At 38.2% G+C, this 18,996-nt stretch overlaps 1 protein-coding gene across 2 annotated transcripts in view; it reads left to right on the top strand.

The window, feature by feature from the left end:
* Positions 1 to 18,996, top strand: part of NME7 (NME/NM23 family member 7) — a 92,961-nt gene that overhangs the window by 43,067 nt on the left and 30,898 nt on the right. The window contains exons 8-10 of one of the 2 annotated variants that reach the window (XM_063350764.1): positions 10,057 to 10,121; positions 10,984 to 11,052; positions 14,915 to 15,016. In XM_063350764.1, coding sequence (XP_063206834.1) covers positions 10,057 to 10,121; positions 10,984 to 11,052; positions 14,915 to 15,016 — 236 coding nt within the window. The remainder of the gene's footprint in view (positions 1 to 10,056; positions 10,122 to 10,983; positions 11,053 to 14,914; positions 15,017 to 18,996) is intronic. The other variant, XM_063350775.1, reaches the window with a different exon arrangement.

The following is an 18,996-nucleotide window of genomic DNA, read 5'->3' as shown; positions in this document are numbered from 1 at the left end:
CGAGATAAGGAAGCCTCTATGGTCTTGAGGGCTCCTACATGAGAGACTGGCTACCCAGACAGGTTTGTTCTCCTGATAGGTGTTAAGCTTGAGGTTTTGTTCTAACATTGCTGGTAAGTTAAATCTTTGTCCTTCTTTTGTAAAAAAAAAAAAAAAAGTGACGAGTGCTGTCTTCCACATTATTCTTCCAACTAACAGGAACAGGAGTGGATTCTTTGCAAATGGAAAAGATGTTCTGTGGAAATGTGGTTTTAGACATGTTCTGAGTGGATGATAAATCTTAGAGAGCGCTCCTATCTTAATACCAACTGGACTGCTTTAGAAATTCATTGACCTTTATATTGATTAACAAAATGCTGCATGACAGGTAACCACAAGAATCATATTTCCTTATTTATGCGAAGACTTAAAAAAATTTTACTTGAGAGCGTAGTTCCTTGCTCCAGAGACAAACCTAACTTGGACAAAAAGAATACCAAGGACAGTAGTTCAGTCTCAAGCAGGTATAGAAACAGGATAGCATGTGGGATCCAAATGAAGTGAAGAGAGTGGGGAGAGGAGGACTAACATACAGCATTTTAGTATTATATGTCTGACTGCAAACAACTGTAAAGCTGTTCCTGACACGACCTGTTACTCTTTGAAAGAGAGAAGGCATCACTGTGAAAATGTCCAATTGACCTCTGTAGCATGCTAAATATAGTTGTATGTAGTTAGGAAAGGAAATAAGCTGGAAAATAAAAAGAGGGTGGGATAGAAGAGGTGCAAGTTTGTCATCTTTCTCAGGACTAGATATCTGTATCATTGTTTTTTATCAAGATGATTTGTATTCATTAGATAAGATTTTTTAAAAATTGTAAAAAAAATCTGGACTCTTTTTTTCACCCTGGGGTTTTAGACGTAAGTTTAATTAACTCATTATTTTTATTTTCAGGAAACTTAGAAGTAGAACAAGTTTTTCAGAATGGTGTTTTCTCATACTTGAGAAAAAATGAGGAAAGCGATTTTCTCATAAGTAATCTGAAAGTATATTTTCTGTCTGTGATAAGTATGCATAATAGAAAGTTGAAGTGCAGAGGCTGTGGACTTCAACTTATCATAGGCAGAACTTTTCTTTGTATCTTGTCTACAAGGTTGAGCAGAAAAGGACATCAGTGATAGTCTTGATACACTTAATTAGAATCATAGAATCATTTAGGTTGGAAAAGACCCTTGGGATCATCGAGTCCAACCATCAACTCCACTCTACGAAGTTCTCCCTTACACCATATCCCCTAACACCACATCTAAACGAGTCTTAAATACATCCAGGGATGCCGACTCCACCACCTCCCTGGGCAGCCTATTCCAGTGTCTGACCACTCTTTCTGTGAAGAATTTTTTCCTAATGTCCAGCCTAAGCCTACCCTGCTGCAGCTTGAACCTATTCCCTCTTGTTCTATCACTAATTACCTGTGAGAAGAGACCAGCACCAACCTCTCTACAATGTCCTTTCAAGTAGTTGTATAGAGTGATGAGGTCTCCCCTCAGCTACCTCTTCCTCAAACTAAGCAGTCGCAGCTCCTTCAATCGCTCCTCGTAAGATTTATTCTCCAGGCCCTTCACCAGCTTTGTTGTCCTCCTCTGCACTCGCTCCAGCACCTCGATATCTCTCTCATATTGAGGTGCCCAAAACTGGACACAATACTCAAGGTGTGGCCTCACCAGTGCTGAGTACAGGGGGACAATCACCTCCCTCCTTCTGCTGGTCACACTATTTCTAATACAAGCCAGGATGCCATTGGCCCTCTTGGCCACCTGGGCACACTGCTGGCAGTGTCCAGAAGTGTCCAGAAGTCTGGAAGGAACTATTTGAAGATAGAATCTGTGAAAAAAACAGTGCGATGAACACAAATCTTTGCAGATGCTTCAAAGAAGTAGAGTGGATTGTTTGAGATGTGACCATGTGACCTCTGGATATTCCCACATGCAATATGGCAATCTTAGTGCTGCAATTATGTGAAAACTACCTAGTAAAGCACTATCCTTTCACATGCAGGAGCTTTTTTGCAGACAGATTTGTCCAGGCAGAAGACATATTTATGCAAAATTGAGTATGCTTTGTTTCTTATGTTTTGCTTGAATATATTATAGATAGGTTGTTGAAATGTTTGGTGGTGTCTGGTGGTGCTGGGTTGGTTGGTTTTTTTTGTTTATTTGTTTGCTTTTTTCTCTTTAGATAAGCTAGGAAAAATGATTAAAATAAAAGCAACCTACATTACCACTTTATCACCAGTTTTTAGAAAAAAATTTAGCTTTCCTGAGTAGACCATCCACTTCCATCTGTGTTTTAAATTCTTTGCTGTAGTGTAATGATGAATATTCCTTGCTTGGGATGTTTGTTTTTGAAACCAAGCCTATGTTGTTTCTTGATTATTTCCTGCATGAAGTTTTAGCAGCTTGGCGTTGGGTTCACAACTTAGACTGACTTTGGATTTCAGTGGCTAGTGGGGAAATGACATTTATTTTTTCGAAGTATGAAAAATATATTTTACATTTGAATTGATTAAGGTAGAGGGGGAGGTGAACTGAATCTGGAAATCCTTTCTGACAATTTGAGACTGAAAGGAAGAGGCGGCGGTATACTTCAGAGAAAAAAAGCAGATCAAATGGCACAACCAATCTTTGCTGAAGGTTATAAGTATCCTCAAACTTCTGGAAAGAGAGTGTTTCCCAATAGTGTTCAGTAGACTTACATTAGTGGTGCTCTTGCTGCTGAAAATCATCTCTGTGCAGGAACGATGGCGTTAACATTAAAAAAAAACAAAACCAAAACAACCAACAAACAAAAACCAAAACCCAACATAGACATTAGGAATGAATGTTTATTGCTGCATTTTGGGATTTTCATTCTTAAACAGCAAAAAGTTAATTCTCAGAGTGGTCTGCGGAATTTCAATCTGATGAAACTTCTTTCATATCAAGTAAACTGATGAATCAAGAAACTATAATTTCATTTAAACCACTTAGATAGTGGTGATATGATGGACGTTTACCAGCATGTCTTTTTTGGAGGAAAATATGCTTTGCTGATCTCTGAATTCTCTAAGTATGCTTTCCCTTGCTGTTACGAAACTAAAATTTTCCTTTAGTGAAGTAATTTGTACATTTAGAGCTGTGTAGCACAAGCATCTGCGAAGCGTTAGATGCTTTCCTGAGCATTGAACTGGATGTGAGCACGTCAAATTAAAAGGGCTTTACAAGTGAAGTCTTGTCATCCATCCTCAGGCCAGTTCCTGTCAATATTGTCAGTAATGACTTGGACAGGGAAAGACAGAGCATGCTTGCAGGGTTTGCAGATGGTACCGAGCACCCACTACAGTTTTGGAGGATGTGATTAGAATTCAGAATATTCCTGATGAACTGCAGAAATGAAGCAATGTGAAGAAAATGAAACTGAATATAAACAACTGCATAGCACTACCACGAAGGAGGGAAAATAAATGCACAAATATAAAATAGAGAAGAACTGTCAGGATATAAGTGAAAAATCTGTACAGAAATGGTTGGAATAGTGATATATCATAAGCACAATCAGTGTTCACAATGTTGGACACACACTTTATTTAGTTGGCGCTTTTTTTCAGTAACTAGTTCTACTCAGTGCTGGTGAGAACCCAGCTTGTGTACCATGTTGTTTCTGGGCACTCTGTTTCAAAAATAACATAATCAACAGAGAGCAAAAAGAATAAGAAATTTAGCCAATGAAGACTTGATGAAAACTTGAAGGGTTTCGTTTATTTAACCTGAGGTGGAGAAGACATGGATATACAACTTTCTATATGTAAATTTAGAAAATTTGTGCATATTTACTAATTTAGATGAAAGAAGATTTAATCTAATCATTAAGGAAAACTTCAAAGTATGTCATTGGCCTGATATCTGGGGATGTAATGGAACCTTTGTTACCAGAAATTTCTGAGAACATTTTAGAAAAATTAAAAAAATACAGCTATGCATAGTCTTAACTTCACTGTACCTTGGAGCAAAAGCTAAATATCTTGAAGTCTCTTCTCTTACTGCCCTTTTCAAGGGAGAGCATAAGAGCATAAGGAGAAAGGCAGGTATTGAGTCTGAAAAGAGCCAAGACACAGAATGTAGGAATATGTGATAATATTTTGCCAAGTTGAAGATAAATGATAGAGCTTACAGTGTATTTCTATTGATCTACGACAGTGAGTTGGCAAACCTTCCACAGGAAGTAGACTATAAAATTAGTAAAGGCTGGAGGAGAGTATAGGGGATCTCCTGAGGGTTTTATCTCCAGAGTTAAGTTAATTGACAGTGCAATAGTAGATTAAAATTATTGTTTATAATTATGGGCTAATGCACAGTACAAGGCATAATTTTAACCACTTCCTTTCTGTAACTGTAACCACTCATGAAAAGTCCCATGCACAGTGTTCAGTAGGGATAACCAGAAAAAAGGAAGAAGTATTAATAAGCAATGAATGGTTTGAATTATGATACTGAATGACATCATATAAACCAGTGGTACAGCCTCAACTGAAATATGTTTAGTTTTGTTCACACTCGAGAAAGAAGCAGAAATATATGAAAATCATTATAGCCATAGAAACGTTCTCCTAGCCAGAGTGATTGACAATAATCTTCTCAAGTGAAAAAAAATCAGAGTGGATGTGCTAAGGCAGTACAAAATAATGAACATCTTAAAAAAAAAGAAATAAAAAGAAAAACAAACTGGATATTTCTTTTTAAGCTTTCTCTTAACACAAGAACAAAAAAAAGACAGAAAGACAGAAACCTAAGTCTTTCTAGGTTATTTTGTAAATATACAACCATCAGTTTGCATTCAGCATAACTGTTGCAGAGGTGTTGATCTTTCCTTCTTTATCTTTCTTTCTCCTCAAAGTCCCTTCTCAAATGGCACATGCTGCACAGCCAAATTGCTGGATACTTTCTGTAGCCTGGCTGTGATCTTTGACTTGAATTTCTGTATGGATTTTTGTATATGAATGTTAAGTGTACTCTTCTCATCTCTTCCCATGCATCAATTCTCAGAATATGGGGGTTTTTTCCTACAGATTTTCATCATTTTGTATCTTAATGCCCTGACTGGCTTTCACAAGTGTGATCTTGCCTCGTTCATAGCGGTTTGGAAAGTTGCAAGTGGGATAGAGTAATTGAATCTTTCACCCCTTTTGAACCTTTCTATCGGTGCCTGTTCTCAGTCGCATCAGGTGCTTGGCCGTTTCAGTTTCAAGGTCCCCTAAGGTTTACTCTCTCTATGCATAATTTTTCTTATGCTAGCAAAATACTGACTTTTATTCTTCAGTAAAGCACTGGTGATATCCCTTGTCTTCACCCTTTCAGTATTTTCAAATGAGTATTGTTTGTAAAGATTTTCACCAGTGCTGCAGTGTTGATAGTTCTACATAAATATCTGTAAAGCCGCCCTTCAAACTTACTGATGTTCTCCCTTAATACAATGCCTAGAGAGAAATGGGGAATGATGGAAAACCTTGGATTCTGTCACTATGAACAATATTATGTCACATTTCCTTACATGTTCCTCTTTATCTTCTGTTTGCATCCACTTGTCTTTTTTTCCCCCTCATGGTTAGGCTGGATAGCTTTTGAGCTCCCATTCTCCTGTTGGCCCAGTGTGTGTTGCTCAGGAGACCCTCCATCCCTCTGTGACTCACTTCTTGGTGCTCCAGGCTACAAATACAAAAATGGTTGATTATCGTTTTTCATACAGTACACAGCAAGACTGGGAGATCAGTCTTTGCAAATTATCACTATGGCCAAACTTTTGGGGAGTCTAGAAATGGTGTATTTATTTTCACAGTAAGAATGCCTGGAGTTGCATTATTTCTAAGTAGAAAAAAAAAAAAAAACCAAACAAAAGAAAAGAGATAGTTAAACCTTGTTCTTCAGGGGATAGGTTGCCCAACTGAGAGGAAGAAGTACACTTTTTGAGGAGGACGTCTGTCAGCTTCCTACTGCATTGTGTTTTGCAATGTTGTCTGAATCAAAGATTAGTGAGAACTTCAACTGAAATACATTGCAGGAGGGCCCAGCTCTGAATCACACTTCTTCTTTTGGAATCCAAAAAGGACTTTTCTTGGAGTCATTCTCCTGATCGTGATTCTCTGGAGTTTTGGGACAGGACCTTTAACACTTGTCAATAAGGAAACAGATAATTTCATTATACTGTGAAGCAAAATTGTTTTTTAAAATGTCAAATATAGATATGAAAGGAAATTGCTACTTATACCTAATGCTATAAGCATCTGGTACCAGTTATTTCTAGAAATATGTTACCGGACTAGGCGATCATTGATCTGATCAGTCACGGCAGTTTATGTACTCCTGTCAAAAAACAGTTATCATTCCAGAGGAATTATTTTTAATTATTGGAATGGCATTAAAAAAATGACATATAGAGGTTGATATGAGGAACCTAGTTCTTGACTTGCTTTGAAGGCAGTCTGCTGTCTTGCCTAATAAGCTTTTAATGGTGGAATGGTTAAATTGGGAAACAGGCCAAGAACAAAGGGAAGAGAATGTAACAGCCCTAATCACAGGGTTGGTGGTTTGCAGCGCACTGGGACTGGCAGGTCCCGGTAACACATCTGTTACATCCCATTAATTAAAGTGCTGTTAGGTTAAAAGTGACTTTCCTGAACTGTTTTATTTTATTCCAATCCGTAATTCTGCAAACAGTTGTAACATTTTTCAGTCTGATATCTTCCCTGCTACTTTCTGCTTCTTAATGAAGTACAATTTTCAAATACTGTGTGTTGTAAAGCAAGAAATTATAGATCAATGTAACAAAGGAAGTCTTGATGCCTTATCATTTTATCTGATTAAAATATGTTGGAAGATTATTTGTCCTGTATTAGGTGCGTAGTAACATAATGCTGCCTAGGAAACATAAAGTGTGTGCATGCTTGTGCTCTGTCTCTCTCTCTCATATTTGTTAGGATTAGTATTAAATTCCTCCAGATGTATTTAGTAATGCTTGTGATTCTTTTGTGCTTTGTGACTGAAAATGTACCATAACTGGTGCCTAATCTGCAGCTTTGATTTGGGTTCTTACTTTAATCACATTTTAAACATGCACTGGCCCTGTTTGAAGGGTCCTTAAAAATTTGTTTTTTTCACTACAGATCTGGATTTTTAAATTGAAAAGAAATTGTTGAAAGCTGCTGAAATAGCACTCTATCTAATTAGTTGTTCTTTTCCTCAGCCTTGTCTGCCCACAAAGGAGAGGACATGTCCCAGTTCAGTCATGCAACTGACTGAAAGTCTGAAACAGATCCCAAGCGGAGACTTGAGCTTCCACTGTTCTGTTGCTTAGGGATTGCCTCCATGCTTTTTGTTTCTATTTTGGTTCAGGTAGAATTTGAAAAGAAAGTATCCCTAGGAGAAGTGACACATGTATTGCCTAAACTGGGACAAGGGAGGCCAAGTCACTGGATTTGTAGATCTGCGCTGCCACTGTCAACGTGCTTATCCTCCTGTGCCCCAGTTGCCACATCTGGGAAGTGGAGCTAACATCCCACTTTGCAAAGATAAATGAAACCTCATGCCTCTTCCTTGAGGCATTATCCTTTGATAATTTTTTTTGCAGGGCTTCTATCTCTGTACAATGGTGACAATAATTCCTTTGGTTAAGTCTTTTGGGTGTTGCAGTCGCGGGCAATCTGTCTGGAGCAACAAGGTACTCTGTTGCTCTGAGTGGGAATGAACTCAGGAGTACAATGTAGAGGAAAATCTTGATAAGTTTATCACAGTTAATTATTAAACAAACCTTGTATTAAAGACCTTTATGCAAAATACATTCCTACTTTGATTTCTATCATTAAAGGAGCCTGTCTCCTCTCTACAGAGAAGAAAAATCTCAACAACTTTGGTAGAGAAACAGCCCAGAAAGCTGAATATGAGTCCCCCTTTGTTCCTCTAAAACATGAATTTTGCTTACAGCTCATAAAACTACCAAGGACAAAAGTTCTGTAAAAGGCATATCTCCATAGTACCCCAGAACCTGATACCTGATGAGTATTTTAATTAGATGTTTGCTGACTGTGAAGGCCTATGCAAGTGTCCCGTTCTTGACTGATGAAGTGCAAAATGGATATCTGTCATGCAAAGCAGCTTTCTCCTACTAAGGTAGCTTTGTCCCTGCAGGTGGCCGTTGCCATTTGTCTGCTGCTGCCCTTCCTTCATCTTTGTTGGCTTCTGGTGAAGCAGTGGCTATCAACTGGAGTGTTGGCTCTGGAGGTCGAGAATGAGAAAATGTTTATGCTCTCTCACAGATTATTTATTCATTTATTTATTTCCTGAATGGTCCTCAGCCAGTCACTTAATCTCTTTATAAACTGGCGATTCATCTCTGAAGTGAAGACTGTAGGCTGACTGCCTCACTGGAACCTGTGTGTGGAAGCGTCCGAGCTGCTCAGCCTTTCCAGCAGTGTGGACAAAAAGAAACTAGAGCTCTGCTTTCTCTCTCTGACGTGGTCTTGCATCTTCTGGGCAAACCTGTCCAAGCCCTTCATTTTGCTGCTGCAATGATGTTTTTACATCTTGAAAAAAAAGGGGGAAATGTATTTTCCCGGTTTCATAGGAGATTTATAAGGAAACTTTTATCCGTGCTAGTGAGCCATGGATAGTCCAGTATAGTGGACAGGAACTGCACCTGCCTCTCCTTGTTTCTGCATTCTGTAAGCTCAAAGAGCTACATGGCCTGAGTATGTATCAAAATGTCAGGTTTTCCCTTTAGTAATTTGAAGATTTTTGGAACAAACACACTCTGTTTTATATGGGGAAAGTTTTTCTACATAAACCTTAATGTGAAAGTACAGTGGGAGATACTTCAGGGACAGCTTTTTAATTTTCGCCTGTAAATACAATTTTTGAAAGCCCTCCAACTCTCCGTCTCATTTACTTAGAGCTTCCACTGATCTTTTAATATGGGAGGAAGCTCACCAATCCTATGCTACAGTTATTAGCAGACTGTGTACAATTCAGGTCTTGAGCATCCTAGAACCTAGATGCTAGCTTTGTTTTATTCTCAACTACGAAATTTATGCAGTGCTAAAAATTCCTGCAATTTAAAGACTAGTTAATAAAATTATTGAATGACCAGAACTCAAATCCTGCCGTTGTCATACATTATAGGGTATTCTTCTGTGCTTAATTCTGTTCTGAATAAATGTCCAGAAATTTGTAGTTTCTCACAAATTGTACTAGAGGACAGGCGTTTTCATTCTATAAAAATGGTGATTCTATGAAAATCACTGACACAGAGTACTGTGCTTGGCTGACGTAATCTTCAAAATGGCCTGATCTTGTAAGCACAGGCAAATCTAACATACACATTCAGTGGAAAATCAGTGGTTCTTGTTCTCTGAGGTTTAGTGTTTTGTTTTACAATGTCATTCAGTCTTTGAGGATACATTCTGGAGAGAATAAAGCAAGCACTAAGATCACCAGTAACATATTTGTCAGTACGTTAGAAGCAGTAGGGGTTTTTTGCATTAATGTGCTTTTCCATAGAAGACGTGAACTTTAGTGCTGGTTTATTGGCAATATTTATTATCATCCTGCATTGTTTCTAGCTTAAAGTAGGACCAACGCTCTGGTGAACGCTGTATAAAACCAGCAAACTAGGCAGCCTGTGCCCTGAATTGATTACTGTTTAAGCATCAGTAGTGCCAGTGGAACTTCATTAAAAATATAAATCTTGATCTTGCATCAACCAGGTGTTTTGCAGTTGATGTGAGAAAAGCAAAGGCTTTGCTAATTACCTTTTTTTGGTAGAAATTCTTTTCAACAGCTGCTTGGAATGTAGTTATTTGAAACCATCAACATGTCGCTTTACATAGGACATGGAATATGTAAACTCAGCCCTGCTCTCTGCTTCCTCTCACAGCTTTACACAAACACTGGTGTTTTGGTTTGAAAATAAGTGATGTATTGGCATAAATATCGTCCAGTTGTAAGTTCTGCTTTTTAAAATTGATTACTGTCTTTTGTGTCTTTCTTCAGGCCTAGCTGGAAAGATTATAAAAGCCATCATCAGTGAAGGATTTCAGATCTCAGCTTTGCAGATGGTAGGTTTCCTTTTGTGTATGTTTTTCTGATAAACAGAAGTTGGAGAAGTGCCGTATGCTCTTCACAGCAATGCACGGGTGTCTTCCTGCAATATAAAACCCTTGTGCAGACTGTGTAGCAATGTTTTGGGATCAGCATTGTCCTTGTGATATTTGCGTTTTATTATTTGATTGATCAGGTGATCTGTTTCTCATTGCTAGGTGACCTTGAACCAAAACACTTTACCTCTCTGTATCTCAGTTTCCCTATAGTTGGAAGGGGGATAATGATATCTGTCTCTTCTAGAGCAATTTGAGATATCTTTACAAAATATACCATCTGAGATTAGAGAAATGATTGTTAATATCTTAATATCTTTCCTTAATTTTTAAAAAATATATATTTAGTATGAATTTAGGGGAAGGTTTTTAAAGATACTTAAATGATTTTGACACCCTGATCACCCTCAGCAGTTAAAGGAAATTGGCCCAGAGACTGTTCCCAAGACTGGTCCTGTAAGTCCTGCCCTTTGATTTTTGGGAAAGTCTTGGGACCTGAAATCCCCTTTGACTCAAATCCCCACCACAAATGAAGAATAGCCCCGTTCCTTTACTAGGCAACAAACAGATCCTCTTGCACGTCTTAGTGGCATCAGCCAACATTACGTTGTCTACTTATATATAAGGTGGAAGAAGATACTGTGTGCTGTGTTGCCTGTGGTGTCATTGGCTAAGTTATTGACCAACTTCATGTTGCAGCTGTAAAGCCATTCCTTTTACCTAGTAAGCTTGAGTATTCTGAATGTTTGCTGCTTAAGAAGGGGTGCCTGTCTATTTGTTGTTGTTGTTTAAGGCAGACTGGCTAACATTTTTGTTTTCTTAGTTCAATATGGAACGTGCAAATGTGGAAGAATTTTATGAGATTTACAAAGGTGTTGTCGCTGAATATGTGGTAAGCATAAGTTTGAGAATAATCTGTTTAAAAATAAAATATGGTTAAACAAGGAAGTGGTCACACCTTTCTTCTTTCAGGATTGTGATAGGATTTCTTTTAGGAACCTGGTATTGACCAGTTCTAGCTTGTTCTTCAATAAACTACCTCATCTTGTTGTGCTATCCATGTTGTAAGAGAGTCTTTTGTGAAAATCGTTCACCCAAGGAATTTTTAAAATACAAGAGTGAAAAAAGACATCCTCAGATAAATTATTTTATTGCAGTAGAGCTATGAGAATGTGTCACATCTGTATCTTTGTTTGATTTGACATGGCTATAGTGGCTTGGAGCAGAATATATATTTATTATTTTGTTTACAATGGGGCTGCTCTATTTGAGTGCTTTCTTAATCACATTTTCAGTTATTCTGAAATTTATTGATCTGGCTTTTGTGGATCTTCAGAAAACTTAAGAAGTTTAAGATATGCTGTTATCCCAGTAGATATCTAAGACTGTATATTATTATGCCTTGTTGTACTGTCACATAAAACTTCCTGACTGCAGATAGAACAATGGGAATACAAGAAGGTGAGCGGGCATTTCTGTATCAACTTCTGGCAGGATTTTGGTTCATTTTACAACTAATAATGAGTTTAGCTTCTCTGTCATGTTATGTACTATGCAAATTAGCCTTAATTTTTAAATGGTTAAATTATTAAAGGTTTTCTGCAGAGTTACTAATATTACTCCAGACACTTACTAATATTACTCTGATAATGACTTCCCCCCCACACCTTTATGATTGTTTAGTCCAACTTACTTCAACAGGGTTTGTAGATTTGTCTTTAAATAGATTAGGAGTACTGACAGTTCACTCTCAGATTGGGGATTACTCTTAAAGTCTCCTCTGATAACACCGTTTTTGACAAGGACCAAAGGAAGATTGGACAGGCAGACTTGTAGGTACATGGCAGATTTCAAATATGGTAATATGTGACCAGTATATCAGGGCCCAAAGAATCCCATGGTACTGCAAAGGTCCCTACTTTGAACCAAATTGGAAATTCTCTGCCATCTTCTGCAGCTTCTGTACAATCTCTGACCCTCTAATAAATTGCAAATTTTAGTTACATAATTTAATTGGAGAGTTACTCAGAAGGGAAAGTGACATTTAAACAGAGTAAGTCAATAAAAAGGTATGTTTTATATGGGATTTGAAGAAAAGTGAGGATCTAGGGCTCTGTCCTGCAAGCCGTATGTGCTGGATGCACTCAGTTGAATTGAAATGAAATGAAACGAAATGAAACGAAATGAAATGAAATTAATCTCTCCTTGCACTCCGGATATCTGTGAAACAGGAAAACATGTGAAAACAAATCATGATGCTACAGGGATCCAGTGAAGGCACATATGGGAACAGCAATAGATACTGTCAGCGAAGGCCAAATAGGAAGAAGTATGTTGTGAAATAGGATATTGAAGAAAGAATATGACCTCTTAGATCTGTGACTCAGAACCGTCTGTTTTGATCTGAATTTTATTTATCATTCCAAAATAACTCAGCACAGAAGATACTTGGCATCCAGAAATCCTTTTCAAAAACTGTACTCCCGTTTCTTCTGGTTACCCCTTGTCAGTCAGATAAAGGCTTGACATTGTATGTAAAGCACTTCTCTCTGAAAGGAGAAAGATGAAAAATGGCGCAAAATTTTTAGCTTTGTTGGTATCTCCTGCAGGGGATTTTGCATGCTATTGATTAGGTTTTATGCTGTTTTCTTTGTATTTCCTGCTGTAGCAAGAATAGAAAATGGGAAAAAAAGTAGGGAGATTATGTTAGGTCAACTCAGAATCCACTTCATTAATCAAAAATGATTGATCTTGATCCAGCTTCAGGAATGGTTTTGGTTGACCACAAGCTATGTTATTTGATGAATAAACTATTTGCTAAAGAAAATTTCATTTAGCTGTAACTGGGAGTCTTAACAGAGAAACAGTGTCGGCTATTTGAATTCAACTCTGGACTTGATGAGGCTGCGTAAGGTAGGCCAAGCTTGTCTCACATCGTACCACATGCCTCCATGCTTTAGTTGATGGCAGCTGGTCTTCAGTCCTCAGCTTTGTGTTGTAATGAAGGAGCCAGGAGTAATTTTGCTCATGCTGTTTGCTGTTGCTGGTGGGATGTCGCTGCTGATATGGAAACAATAGAGAAGGAAGGAAGGAGCAAGAAAAAACACAGTTTGCAAGGAGGAACTGAGTTGATTCAACTAAAGTCAAAAGCCCATTTATTCTCCACTTTCCTGTTAACAGTTCTTTAGACGAAAGAATTCAGTGAAATTGTACAGAGTAGCGACTTTGTGGCAATTTATTGTTTCTCAACAGAATGAAACATATTGTACTTTGACCTGTTCTTAACCGAGGATCCATCAGTGATAAGACAGTTTTTGGAATTAAAATGTCTGCTCATGTTGTACAGCATGTCTGCACTCTTTTCGTGTCCTCTCAGGAGTACTTCTACCTACATTTCCTAGATCAGGCTGATGATAGAGGCACTTGGCTAAAATTCTGTCCCGTTGACTTCAAAGTGGGGAAATAAAGCACATGCTCTCAGCATGGGATCCATTATGAAGATACTAGCTCTTTGGAACAATACCGCTTGACTTGGAGTCTTTGTTTTTAGTTTCCATCACAATTCATAAAAGGCAGAGAAGGACTTAATTTTTCTTTTCCTATTGCCTTTTTGCCCACTCTGCGTGCTCTTGTTCTTTGCCGTGGCTCATCCTTGACCTTGCCCATGAATGGTGGGTGCGATTGCAGTACTTGCTTATTCTTCCCTATCCTCCCTCATTTCCTGTGAATGTTTTACCCTTTCCCATTTCCTCATTTGTTTTGATTCTTTTAATTGTCCTGATTTGTTTAAAACTTGTCTGCTTGAATTTCTAGACAAGTATGCAGTTATAAGTGCATGTTTTAAAAAAGGAAGTCAGACTAGAACATCAAAATATGTTCTTTCTGCTTGTGAAACCTGTACCTCTAATTAACAAAGTCCAATTTGGCATTAATGCCCAGACTTAATTTAAGCTTATGAAAACTGAGACCCATCTTCCATCACTCGCTCAGAACTCACAATGTCTGTCTACTCTCCAGGAGGCTCTGGGGAAGCAGATGATTTCAACGTAACTGAGATTCTGGTAACAGTACACCACAAGAACGTTATCAGATCAAGGACCCTTTCCCTAACAGGTTGTGCCACAGGCCTGTTTCAATTCCACTCTGTTGGCTTGTGTGTTTCAGCTTCTGTAGTAATACCTGAGGAAAAGACAGTGAAAACCAAAGGCCAAAGAGACATTTTAATGACTTAAAGCCATCAAATGGGTGTATGTTTGGAAACAAATATAAGCTGTGTACCGTGCGCCCTGTAGGGAACACTGCAAAGTACATTGCTGCCTGTGGAACTGGCTGAACATAGTGTGATTTATTTTTTTTTTTTCAGGCTTGTACTCAGCAAAGTGTGTTCCATTGAGTCAGTCTAGTTTGACAAGTTATGGGATACTTCTGTGAAATGCAGGTCAAGATCAATAAGGATGTACCCACAAAGAACTTAAAGTGTTGCGGATGCTGTTGCATGCTATTCAGTATCTTCTTGAAGCTGAATATACAATTTACTTCAATCTCCACCTTCTAAACCAAGTAGCAAAATGGAAAACAATTATTTTGTTGTGAACACTGATTACATCTTTGTTTCATGTCTTTACTTTCCTCAATGCACCAGTATTTCTTAATTGTTACTGTCCTGTAAGTTTGGGTCTAGTTTTGGGGAGGAATACAACCCTTGCTAATGCCCAAAGAACCTCAGATTTGTTTCTGTCTTTTTTCTCTTCCAGGAGATGGTTACAGAGTTGTGTTCAGGCCCTTGCATAGCAATGGAGATTATACAACGTGAGCCTCCAAAAGTGTTCAGAGACTTCTGTGGTCCTTCTGACCCTGTAAGTACTTGCTTGAGTGATAAGGAATGCTTAAAGAGTTGATGTGCTGTCTATGTGAATTAAAATATCGCAGTGTGGTATGGCTGCCACGTACCTGCTGCATTCCTTGGAAACATTTAAGCATTATCTTATGGAGGTCAAATGCTAGTCTTAGCGGACCAATTTGTAAATCCTCTAGCAACTCTTCTGATCTTACCTAAACTAGACGATAAAATACTGTTATATGAAAGGAAAGCTATCTAGGCAAAAACCTTTGTTGAAGATTCATAAATATTCTAACACAAGGCTTCAGAGCCCTGGAACAAATAGTTTCTGCTGGTGCATGCCAGTGTAAATCAAATGTTAGACTGCTGCAGTCTGTGGCATTCTCCTAGGGTGAAACTGTAAAAGGAGAATTGTTTCCTTTGTTTTTTAGAAAGAAGCAAACAAAAAAGGGTGTAGAAGTTCTTGTGCCTGTTTGCTATGCTAATGCTTCTGGCTTTAATTTTTCATTTCTTGAGGTAACTAATTGGATATGTATGATACTGTGTGCAATTTGGAGACAAGCGTAAGTGCTATCTCAAAAAGTTTGCAGTTTTTTGTTAAACAATGAAGTATACTATACCCCACAGAAGCCATGAGGTGAAATATCAAGATGGAAGCAATGAGGTCAGTGTTTGTCCTTTTTTTTGGTTGCATTTTGATGTTTTAGTTGCAGACTGAGTGGGTTTACTAGTTTCCATAGAAAAAATTCACATAGATTAATATTTGAAGGGGAGAACAAGTTGTTGAGGATGTTTCTTCAGGTCCAGAGTTTCCACTACAGAAAGCACAAGTTAAGGGCATTATCCAAACCCTTTTTTCCCCCTTCTATTTAGTGACATTCAAATGTTTCTCTGCTGGGTTAGCATCATGTAAGCAGAGCGTAACCTGTTTATCTGATTTAGTTTTAACTGCAGGATGATGTATCAGTAGTAATGTACACAATATGGTGGTTTCAGTTTTGTTTCAAATGATATGTTTAAGGTTTCTGATCTTTAAAACTTTCAAAGATGCAGTTGTTTTATTTGGGCCTGTTACATCCTTTTCACGTTTCTGCTTGTTTAATGCCTGATATGTTAAAATCAAAACATGTTTGCAAACATCACAGCTGCTTTAGTTTGTTAAAGACAAGTGTACCTAGACAATGGAAATGTCTCTTTTCCCTTACTGCATCACATGAAAAGCCCTGTCATAGCCATACAACATGTGTGTGACCGAAGGAAGTGTTGATAAGCGGAGGAACTGACTGAGGGATGTATAAACTGATGGTTTCTCTGGGTAGCACAAGAAAACAGCAAAGGCAGGAAATAAATTCCTGTTCCCAGATCCCTTGCTAGTACCTATGCTGTTTGTGTTTCCTTTTTAATGGTTAGCTGTGTGATTTGTTAAGTGAGAATGAGTACCCACCTGCTTCTAATGGAAGTAGACGGCTGTAAGTTTTGGACACTGACTTCATAGTAGTTACACTAACAGTATGTTTGGAAGACAGGTAGCTATATTATATATATCTGTGAACTGTTTTCTGTAAGAATCGCAAATTAAATGCTTCTTCAGGAACATAAAGCATATATACAGTAACTACAGCTGCTCTCAGGAGTGCTCTTTGCTTGAAATTTTTCTGTCTCTTCAATCAGTGTTTGTAGCTTGTCCTTGAGGAAGAAGGGACTAAGGTACGTCAGTGGTCTTTTGTCGTTCCCAAACAGAATTGTCAGAGAAGCTAACTGAACTCTGTGGTTACAGTATCTTTCTCAAATAGGGGTAGCAGAAACCATAACAGCAGTTTCATTATCTAGCAAGGTTATATACAGACCATGAAGATACCATGGACTTGATATTCTAGTGGTTAAAGTAAATTTAAGTGTTGTGCAAGTAACGTGTTTGTTTGTTTATGTATGCTAGGTCCTGATGCGTGTACAGCCTGTTTACAAATGCAGGTGAAGAGCAAGTTTACTATAAAACATACCTGATTGGGTCACTGGCCCCTGTTAAATAGTACCCTATTTGGCAAGTAATGCCATTGAAATCACTGTGATTACTCTCAAAGCAAGGTGCTGTTTGAAATGAGTAAAGGTGTTGGAATTTGACTTATATAATGAATCTCTCCCAGTCACGTGTGCTGTTAATTATATCTTAGATACATAGCAAATGTAATAATTACTTTGTGGCAAGTCAGATATCTAAACTGGGTATGAATGTTAACATCCCTTTTAGTCTCCTCTTGGTTTTGCAGGGAGGCAGTTGGGGTACACATCAGTAAAAGGCATCCAAAAAGAGGTGTCAAAAATTTTCCCAAATCAAAGCGAGATGTTAGCACTGCAGGTCAGTAAAGCTCTCTGCCAAAAACATCCTTCATTATTAACTAGCTTATAAATACTTTATTAAAACCTCTCATGTGGTAGTAGGGAAGACTACTAACCAAAAACCTGTTTTGAGCCTCTTTGTAGTAGTATACGGACAGCATATCAAATCTGGAAAGCAGGCAGTGGGTAAAGATATTTGTCTGTAAGGAGTTGTGCCGGACATGCTCACTCTCAAATTACTGTGACCTGATTGAAGGGCTCAGTGTCACAGATTGCAGGCTTGTGGAACGTTTGTCCCTGCTGGATAGCGTATAGAGTCGGAGAAATGCTGTTCTGCACATCCTGCTGCTGCTGTTTGCATTCTTCTTGTACACTGGTACTTTTCTAGGGAGTTGCAGGTGAGTCACTGCGCTCTTGCTAAACTGTCAGCATCTTCACACTCGGCTTAAGCTCCTGGAGTGCAGCTGGATTTTTTTGTGTGTCATTGGTGGTATCATCTGAGGCCTTTCTGTAATCTTTCAGATCAGCCATGATGCTTGTTTTTCTTGTCTTCCAGTTGCAGCCTTTAGCTTAGCTGTTCCTCACAGTCAGGTCACAAACTACTTGTATGACTTGCTCTTGGCGTTTCTCTGCACCTTGTTCTCTCTGTCCTGGAATGCCTCTACTTAGGGCTTTGAAGTGGAAAACTTTCTCCACGTCTACTATAATAAAACGGTATTTACGCTTTACTTATTGTTGCAGCACCCCTATAAAAGTCCAGCAGTCATTCTAATGCCCTTGAAAATAATTTTTCTTTACAATGTTAAAAAGGGCTGTGTAAAAAAGGTCTCTGAATTCCACACAAGACTATAGCTTTTCAAGGAGGGGAAGCACCCACAGCCTCTGCTGTGCAACCAAAGCTAGGAGGTTTGAGATATTGAGATCCTTTGAGCAGCTGAGCAGTTTTATTTAGATATTTAAATTTCAAATAGGAATGGTATTTCTGAAATGACTTTGAGTTCCACTGATTTTCCATGGCAGGTCTGAATCATTTAAGCCTTTTTTCAAAATATACTATCAAATCTTGTAATGCAGGTTGTTAAATTGCATTTTTTGTGCTGGGTGCTGTTTCACTCAGTTTCTACTGGTGCAGTTCTGACATCGAAAGAAAAAAAATATTTCACCTATGGCAAAGAGGTAACTGCTCTAGAAAGCTAGGAAAGGAGTTAATTAAATCAGATTACTACAGAACACAAATCTTTTGAATGTCTGATGCACACTATCACTTAGAAATTGGAGTTGCTAACTGCAACCAAAGTTTAACAGAAAATAAGCTATATTTCTTCTTCATTGTAAAGAAATACAAGTGTTTGGAGGCATAAGGATAAATGCATCACAGTGTGCGTTATCGAAAAAGCTGTTTTGTTTAAGTGCCATAAGAAAAAAAATGCGCAACGTATTCTGCATTAATTTGACATTGTTTCACATGGATCAGGAAGTAAAGGCTACAGTGGAAAACCTTGGAACAGGGGGATGGTGGTCAGGGAATCCTGTCACGGCTTGAGCTTGCCGACACTGATGTTTCATTTGATTGTTTGTGTATTTTTGGCCTCTGGAACACTTGGAAGCCTTTTGTTATTACTTAGGTCTGAAGCTACAGCTTTGGTTTTCATTTCTTCT

This window comes from Chroicocephalus ridibundus, chromosome 1 (genome assembly GCF_963924245.1).
Source record: "Chroicocephalus ridibundus chromosome 1, bChrRid1.1, whole genome shotgun sequence".
Lineage (NCBI taxonomy): Eukaryota > Metazoa > Chordata > Aves > Charadriiformes > Laridae > Chroicocephalus > Chroicocephalus ridibundus.
The sequence above is the reverse complement of the archived record's forward strand: the minus strand, read 5'-3'. Positions and strand labels throughout refer to the sequence as shown.